The 9,736-nt window shown below is 39.7% G+C and overlaps 1 protein-coding gene across 1 annotated transcript; it reads right to left on the bottom strand.

Annotated features, from left to right (window-relative positions):
- Positions 1–404: 404 nt before the first annotated feature.
- E2F6 (E2F transcription factor 6) lies at positions 405–9,716 on the bottom strand. The gene is made up of 7 exons (XM_010143519.1): positions 9,651–9,716; positions 6,531–6,579; positions 4,809–5,025; positions 4,336–4,494; positions 3,155–3,269; positions 1,489–1,636; positions 405–706 (listed from the first exon to the last, which is right to left on the bottom strand). Exons 1-7 carry the CDS (start codon positions 9,714–9,716, stop codon positions 585–587), a joined length of 876 nt encoding a protein of 291 aa, XP_010141821.1. The 3' UTR covers positions 405–584.
- Between the last annotated feature and the right edge of the window lie 20 nt (positions 9,717–9,736).

Genomic DNA, 9,736 nt, shown 5'->3' with positions numbered 1-9,736 from the left:
TTATAAGCTTATTTTATTTCTTTGCTGTACAAAGGCAGAAATGCAAACCATCTCAATAAATCTACATCAGTAACTACCTAGACATGATACACATATATACAAAAAGCCCAATTATTTAACTTCAGTGTTGATACCATAGTTCATGCAGAGCTGGATGCAAACAATGCAAACAGCATCTACACAGCGTAAGGCATAACTCATATTTACATCTTGTTCTTTATAGTGAAGGCTTCTCATACACCAGTTCCTTGTTACACTCTTATCTCACAATCTTGCTTAATAGTAGTGCAGCCTCAGAACTGAAAAGTGCATTTCTTTATTATATATATACACACATTGTCATAGGGATGTTGGATCGTTCCAGAAAGTTTTCGAATTTTCATTTTTAGAAGTAATTAATTGCCTACGTTTTCTGTCAATTAAAATTTCATAAGCTAAAAAATACCATTTTCCCAAAGCTCTGTAGACCACATGCAATTATGAAAACAAAGCTCCTAAAAGCAACTCTAGGAACTGTTGTCTTTTGGCTTGGGAAGATAAGCAATCCTGTGAAAGCACTCAACCAACCCACTGCTGTTTTAAATTTAAAACACGTTGGAACATTTCAGGTTAGTAAGTTTGCAGACCCAAGCAGCTTTCGAAAAGCTCTTAACACACAGATATTTACATTCTGTATTAGATCTTTGAGTTGCAATTAATCTGTCATCTCAGGTGGTTTGGTTTTTTCTTCTCCCAGAGATGTCACTTTGAAAGGAAAGTAAAAGAAAAGGAATACGATTACTGTCATTGTAGGAAATAGAATTCTGAATCATTTTGTCAGCAAAATAAAGAAAAGAAAAAACCCCCAATATTAAAAAGTCAATTCTTACCCTTAACTATAAATCAGCACAGCTAAAAATTTATCTTTTGTGTTCTAAGCTACTGTGATTCCCGCCGCATTTATTTTTAAACGTCAACATCCTGCAGCATTGGGTCTCTCGAGAGACTATATTCCAGCCAGTCTTGTTGTAGGAGATCAAAATACTACATACCCTCTTCTGTCTGCCCTCCCCGAGACAGGGCAGTAATGAGCAAGAGCAGCACACTGGCTTGCTTGAAACAGCATCTTAACTCTCAAGACAACTACTTCCGGTGAGCCATTGGACTCTGCACTGAGGCAGCGGAGAACTGACACATGCTGTTCCATCTGCAGAGTACAACTCTGACAGGAAACTGGTTATGAGCAAAGAAAGGAAAGGGTCAGGGGACAAGAGTGCCTTGCTATGCGTGCATGTGCCTGACTCTCTGAACGCCTACTGATGTGAGGTAACACAACAGCACAGACTTCTCTTCCAGCCGTTTCCTATACTCCCACACATCCTGGTGACAAACTATACCCAGAAAACTATATTCGTACAGTACAGTTTTCAACTTCACCAGAATGGTATGACCATGCTTAAAAAAAAAAAATTCTCACACAGGGATACAAGTGTAAATGGAAGACACCACCTTCATCAGGAGGAGCTGACGGCTCAGTTTCAGAAGTGACAGTATCTGTATCTTCAGAAGTTTTGGCATCTAGCTTCTCTTGTTCCACTTCACATAGATACACATCAATGGGTCCTTTTGTGCTCTTCACATGTACCTCTATGCAATCCTATAAAACAGCAACTTGCATATAAACCAAAGAACAAACCTTACACATAGTTATCTATTTTTGCACATATTTTAAAGCCGATAGATTAAGAACGGAATGAATACAGGAATGACATAACTATTTAAAATAATGTTATTAGTTCTACATAAATTATGACTGTTACATAGATGGTGCTTATTAAGCACCATTAAGCTAATAAGGTTTATTTTTTGAAGAATGTGCACTTAAATCTTTGTTCAGTCTTTTTACTGACCTTAAATATATTACCAAGATTTACTATATGTTTAGGAAGAGTAACAACATTTAGAACTTGACAAGTCAATGCCATGGATCAGAAAACAAATCGTTGCCATATTATTAAGGCTGCTACGTGCTAAGCAGTTAAATCGTATCATTTTTACTGCTTTCCTTTAGCAGATATCACATTGCAAGGCACAGAACAAATCAAATTTAATGGCCAATGGAGAGAAGATTCTGTTCTCTCAAAACCAGTTTTTTAAAATCCTGCCTACTTTTGCATCAGGAAGCCTCTGAAATCTTATCTTTTTCATCTCCACAGCATGAGAACCAGCTCCTCTTACCAGTGAAATCACTGGAGATCTGTGCTGTGGATCTCAGTCTTCTGGTTCTATTGATGCCTATCTCCTTTTCTCACGGTATCATCTCCCTTTCTGTGCACCCAGCAAGGCAAATTTGATGACTACACAATTAAGAACATTATAAAAAATGCACATGCAAAAGGAAAACAGAATTAAAGCTCCATTTGTTATCTTAAGCTTACTTTCAGTATTTCCCCTCTTTCACAGCACTACTTCCAACAGTGGGTTCCCAGTATATAGGCCTCGATGCAGGTGCAGTGTGACTGGGTGCAGAGGGCAAAGCTATGGCTCCTCTGTGTGACCTGAACAGCAGGATGTGTGTTGAACCATGAGGTGAGGACAGGGCACAGCCCCCTGCCTCCATGAAAAAAATCCATCTTAGACACATCTACTAGAGCATCAAAATGTTTTCTTCTGTCAACTACACTGTGCCATTCATACTTCAACATTACAGGAACAATAGCTGTCTGCTCATTAGGCTGTAAGAAAGCATTTACATGCTCTTAAGGTCATTATCAAACTACGCTTATTGTTTGCTTTGGTTAGATTTACAATTTTTGTAGATTTTAGTATACAAACATTAACAGCTCTTTGAAAGTTTCATTACCCTAGCAAGTTATCAAACAGGCTGATAGTGGAAATACATAACTTTTATTACAGCTATTCCATTCTCTCTAGCAAAACCAAATAACTAAAGCTCAGACATGTTTATTGTTTAATAATTTATGTAAGCAGAAAAATACTTAAAATAAGTTTTAGACTATTATCCCTACAGCATTGCTGAGTGGAACACAAGAACAATGAAGTACCCGAATTTACTACCCATGACAAACAAACTGGAAGTCAACTACTGATTGCTGCTGCAAAAATCAAATTTGAGAACTTTAGATCCCTTAAGAGAGAAATGCCTAAAACTTACTTCTTTAGGAATTGGTATTTCCAATTTGGTTTCCTCTGGAGCTTTGATTGCAATCACAATCTGTCCTTGAAATGCCTGAATGCTACGGATATCTTGATATGTCACATAAGCTAGTGTATACATTGGTCAAGGATTCTGTAAAGTAGTTTGCTAATGGGCAGAAGCAAGGAGTATGATGTTAATATATGCTGAAGCAGAGTACTAACTTAAGAAAAATGTTAAGTAGTTCAGCTGAGTTAACGTTAACACTAGCTTTGTAAAATTCAGCATTAGATAACACATGGAAAATCTTTTTTCTTTATTTCTAGGAAGGAAAAAGCTTTTAAAAATTAAAGATATCCAATATTAAAAAAATAAAACACATTTGGCAAATGGCTTTCACAGACACTAGAAGTCTACAAAGCAAAGGAAACATTCCCCTTCAGAAACTACCTGTGTTTTTGTAGTAACTATGTAATAACTTTTTGTAATAACTATGCACATTAATAATTTCCTGGAAAACTATAAAATTTTCTTAAGCAGAACAGGTAAGGTGTAACGAAAAGTTTTTCTGATACCGTACAGGAAATGGGCACATTTCATTTGAGCAGAGACACTCTGCCAGACAAGGGAGCTAAGTAATGTCATATTGTAACCCAAAGCCAAAATCCAATGTTTATGTTGTAATATAAGAAATCGCTCTTCTATCATCAAAACTCATCTGAAAGACAAGACTGCATTGGAACCTTTCTCAGGGGACAGCAGTATTAGGACACAACCAACATACCACTATATCTTCATGGTCACAGACCACTGGGACTCTGTTTTGGGTCCTCTTTCTCATCTCACTAAGCACCTCAATCTCACTGGTAGGTCAAGACCCCCCCCGAGACAACTTTACTCTATAGTGGAGCAAACAAGGTGATAGTCAGGGTACTATGACTATTGCCTCACTTCCATTGTTCTGCAGCAGGAAGGTCACACAAGCAGCACTCTCCTGAGGACAGGTTAGACTGCACGATACTGCAAAGCAGGGCACATGACTAGTATATACTAATATAGAACAATTAAAAAATTTCCTATAATAAAACTTATTATTGAGTATTACTGCATACTTGTAGTATCAGCCTATGCTTATTATTAGATGCCCAAGTTCTTGCAACCAAACCCACGTTAAAGTAATGTAAGAGTTAAAAGGATATTTTGCATTTTCTTTGTCATCTGTCAGTTCAAATAACTGATGAGCACAATCCTTGATTAATTCATCCAGAGCTTCTTCCATGGCTGACAAGTCAGAAAGTTCATCTTTAAGGTTTTGCTTTTCTGGTGCTTTTCCAACAACGTGGTCAAGACTAGAACCTCTAGAAGGATATGAAAGTTGTCTAGTATATTTATATAAATAAAAGCCTGTTTATTGAACACAAAGCATACTAACAGACAACAATCAGGAACTCTGGCATCCTTTACTCTGCTGAAATACGTTTCACTGTGCTTCTGCAGTTGATACTTGTAATACAGGAAGTAATTCAGACAGCCTAAGGATAAGGAATGTAAAAAAACTTTATCTATTAAAAGTAATTCAGGATGCTTACAATATACTCTGAAAGTTATAAACATTATTCAATGTCGTTGGGTTTTACTGTTTCAGAAATTAGAAGTTTCAGAGCCAACTCACACCCACTGGATATGATTCTTAGATCTTTTCTGAATTAAGTGGATTCCATCCAACACATTGGTGATGTCATATACTCTTCGTTTTCGTACTCCAAGTGTCGTTGCTACTTCATTTAAATCAAGAACACCATCTGGAGCTGTTCTGACAAGATCCATGAATTTTCGGGTCAAATAAACCAAGGATGCATCAAATCGAGGCTTTTTGACTTTCAGAGTTCCTGTAAAGTTTTGATAAAATATTTAGAGTAAACTACTACACAAGTATGAAGTGTTCCTTTAAAAAAACCAATAGTGATGAAGTAACAATGAAGATAAAAGTCTGGAGGCTCTACAGTTATTAATGCTGACATTACAATGGCATCATATAAAGTCTATTAACTACATATACCTTCATTTGTCTGCAATGATTGTACCCAAATAGCAAGCATGCATCTTCATGCTTTCAATATTCATGACTTCAGACTGCTAGTATGGATAGTTATGTAACTGTATGTTCTGCAGGACATAAGCTCAAATTTCTGAAAGAGTAACAGTGAAACCTTTGGTTAACTATAGATAATGCCAGGGCACTGCCAGAGAACTGCAGCTCTGTCACCTGCTCCATAACACTGTTAAAATGCTTTTTCACACCCTTTTGACCCAGATTAACTAGTAGATCTCCCAAACTACATTCAGGCATGGTTCAGGAGTTAGCTTTGTTTCAGGGACTGTTTCAGCCTGGACCCTATCAATCTCTTCTGGAGTACAAGAATTTAATACACGGACAAATTCTGGTTGTACTGTATTTGGCCTCAAGGCAAAATAATAGGTAGTGCCACTGTTTAATTTAGTAACGCAACAAAGGTATACAGTTACCAGGACACCACAGATTTAAGAGAGAGCTATGTGTATCCATTACCAGCATATCTGCAGAAACAGCAGAAAAATTACTGATGAACAGCTTGCTTAACTTTAGATTGTTATTTATGATTGCATAAAGCATCAAAAAGCATGTATTTTTGAAGCTTAAAAAAAGACATAGTACGCATGCATTCATCTGATGCTAAAGTCAAAGAAAGACTGTCAAATCCTGCTGTAACTCGTCTTTTCTCTTGCAAAACAAACCAGCTATTTCGTATCTGATCAAACTGTGTCACTGAGTAATATTCCAGTATAATGCTTCAAGAGAACGAGTGCACGTGTGTAAGGAAACTTCCCTAGGAAACATTCTGCTTTCAGCTTCAGTATTTTTCCCAGCATGAATGAGACATGCACTTTTACTCAGAGTATATCACACCCATTTCATGGCTACAAGACTGTGCTCTCTTTAACATGAAGAGACAGGTTCAACAACTCGCTTTTGGACTGTGTTACTGTGAAATGTGTGAGACTATTCAATTGGTGAGGGGAAAAAAAACCCCATCGCCACAAATTCACTCAAACTAATACCCGTTGAAAACCAATTTTGCCCGCATGACGTTTCAGTTTTCTCTAACTCACTTTTCCAGTAGATTATTTTCTTTACAGCAGTGGAAAGGTATACTTGCAGCAGATTTAAACAGGAAAAACACTGAAGAATGTGTTGCTTCATATCTGTTATTTCATTTAGTGTGCGGCATTCTTCCTGTTCTGCCTATATTAGATACATAACAATTTCTCACTTGTTTACAGCATGTACTCAGCATTTCAAAAAAGCATTAAATACTTCAAGAATAATCTTCACTCACAGAACACAGCAACTTACTTCTCACTAACTGTACGTCATCGTCCACATTCAGGTTGATCATTGATGGCTGTGGATAAAAAAAACAAACAAACAACTGACATAACATGCTATCTACATAGCAAGCTTCTCCAGAAGCAGTTTCCAGATCAACTCTAGATACTATAGCCATCAGAGTACTGACAACTCAACAGATATTACTGTGAAGGAGTGTCATTGGATAGAAGGGATACATGCTCATTAATTCCTGTCAGAATTTTCAGCCCTTAATCTCAGCACATCTTCCTCTGTCTTGGAAAGCAGGGAACACCACTGAACTCCCTAACGCTCAGGCAATAGTCACAACACCTGTATAGATCTATGACTACAAGCTTCAGCTATTCCACATAACAGCTCACATAGAGAAGATACAATGCTATTATACAGCATTACAATTACGTATTACAAGACTGGCAGTAGAGACTGCTCTGGTCAAGAAACTGACATGATGAGCCTAAGCAGGTACTTCATTCCATCCCTCACCCCACCTTAACAGAAGGAGTATTTTCAAATTCGGACACATTCCAGTTAGAAAGACACCTGAGAAGATCTCTGGTCCAACCTCTAACTCCAAACAGGAACAGCTATTAAATCAGACCAGCTTACTCAAGGCTTTGTACACTTGAGTCCTGAAAATTTCAAGGGATGGAGGCTACGCTTCTCTGGGCATCCCATTCCACTGCTTGCCTGTACTCAGTGAACAAGCTTCACTTTACATCAAGTTGCAACCTCTCTTGCTTCTTTTGTTTCGATTCACAGCTACTTCCTTCCCACCTCCCATCATGCGCTGCTGTAAAGTGTCTGGCCTCAGTTTCTCACTGACTTCCTTGCAAGTACTGAAGAGCTGCTGTGGCCTAACAAGCTCCCTCAGCAGTTTATCAAAAGCCTTCCCGTACTGGTGGGGCTAAAATGGACGCAGCATTCCAAAAGTAGCCTAATACATACCAAGTAAGGTAGAATCACCTCCCTCAATTTGCTGGCTATGCTCTTATTAATATAGCTTAACATGCTTCAGCACCAGAGCACAGAGCTGGTGCCATTTAGCCCACTGTCCAACTGCACCACAAGGCCCTTTCAGCAGGGTAGTCCACCAGTCTGTACCACTGCAGGGTACAGGCCCAGGTGCAGGACTTCACACATGAATTTTCAGCTTCCTTGGTTGAAGTTTATGATGTGATTGATGACCCCTTCCTCCAGCTCATACCTATCTGCCTGTGGCTCCTTCCCCGCTCATAAACATCACTGGAGTACATCTTATGTACTCCTCATATCAAGACCACAGGTTCCAGGACAGACCTCTGAGGAACTCCACTTGTAATTTACTAACCACTCCTCTTTGAGCCTTATGAACCGGCCAAGGGTTTTTTACTGATCTAGTAGTTTACAGCTTTTAACATCATCAAGTCAAAGAGAAGAATGTTACAGGAAACCTTTTCAAAAACCCTGCTAAAGCTAATGTAGATGACATCTGTAGTGGATCTACAGACCTAGTCATTTCACCGCCAAAGGTAATCAGGTTGCAAGTATAGTTACATTGGCTATTTCCAAGCACCTTCTCCTTCAGGTGCCTAGAAATAGCTTCCAAGAGTACCTGCTTCATGATTTTTCAGTGGAACTACAGTGAGGCTGACTCAGCCGTCACCGACTTCCACAACCTCTCGAAGATCATGAGAGCAACCTCACAATGATGGTAGCCAGCTCTCTCAGGATGTACGCCGAGTGGGTCCTATGGACTTGTCTGGGTTGAGATTTCTCAAGATATTCCCAACATGACACTTTTCCATTGCTGGTTGTTCCTCTCATTGAATCCTGTCTCTTAGATGCAAAGCCTAGGGGACATCAGTTCTGAAGACCCAAGCATGAGGCCACAGCCTCATCTGTGTCCACTCTTCCTAAATCACCTGCCCTGTTCAGCAGCAGGTTCACATTCCCTGCTACCCCCTTTACTGCTAACACAGCAGTAAACGTTCATCTTGTCACCCTTGACATTCTGTGCTAGTTCTGACATTAGAACTTTGGCTTCCTTAGCATCATACCTACATGGCCAGACAACATTTTTTTATCCTCCTTTATAGCTGCCCTTGCTTCCACCTCCTGCATATGTTCTTTTTGCCCTCCCAAGAGTGCAGACATAGATGTGCCCATCTCTCAACATACCTACTTCTTGTGATGAGTACGAGGATGGAACATGCCTCTCCTTACAGACCTCCACCTATTCAGCTTCTTCCAAAGTTGCCTTGTAAAACCTCAGCTACTTGTTGCCCGAGTAAGGTGGAGTCCTGAAGCCTGAGTAAGCTAGCATCTGTACTCTGCCACTAGCCTCCCTCACTACGCTCAGGGTTCTGAACTCTACTATTCCACGGCTATTACAGCAAATGCTGCTACTGATACCACATCCTTGGCTCTGATTATGAGAAGCAGATTTAGAAAGCATCGCCTCTGGTTGATTCACCTAAACACCTACATAAAGAAACTGTGCCCTTTGTCTCCTTTTTGGAGACAATCATCCTCTCCGATAGTAAGAAAATTACAATTACCAGTGTAAAAACTTATTTAGACTTTTTCACGACTTTACAAGACAGTACTATCAAAGTAACATTCAGCCCAACAATCAAGTTTAATAAAAATAAGCATTTTAAAGAAGTTTCACAGAATTTTGGTTTTTGTTAGCTACCTCATAACATTAAAAACTAGTGGTAGAAGCTGCATATTAGATTATGTGAACATCACAGATGTTCAGAGAAGAACAGAATACACAGTTGTAGGCTGTTCCTCTCAAACATAGCTACAACCTATTTAGCTTAAGAGACTACAGGTAACATAGCTAAGAAACTCATCCCTTTGCACTACGACTAACATCACTACATTTTCCTTTCCCGTGCAGCCTGATAAAAAACAACGAGGAGGGAAGCAACGCAACGCAACGCCCCTTTCGTGCATCACTCTGTCTAGGCCTGCCACATCTTTCCAGCTCAGGGATCTCTCGCCGGACAGGCGAGAGGAAGGGCTTTCGGGACATCGTAGTGGAAGCAAAGCGCTGCAGTGCCGTCCCGCCCTTTCCCCATCCACAAGCAGTACCTCCCTTACCCGCCCGCCGCGTACCTCATGCACACGGAGCGTGTCCGGCCGCAGCGGCCTCAGTCGCTCCCACTTGCCAGGGCTGGCCATGCTCGCCCAGCCCCTCCTCT

The sequence above is a fragment of the Buceros rhinoceros genome, unplaced genomic scaffold (assembly GCF_000710305.1).
Source record: "Buceros rhinoceros silvestris isolate BGI_N320 unplaced genomic scaffold, ASM71030v1 scaffold44189, whole genome shotgun sequence".
In the NCBI taxonomy this organism is placed as follows: Eukaryota; Metazoa; Chordata; class Aves; order Bucerotiformes; family Bucerotidae; genus Buceros; species Buceros rhinoceros.
Note: the sequence above shows the minus strand (reverse complement) of the source record. Positions and strands in the feature narration are given on the sequence as shown.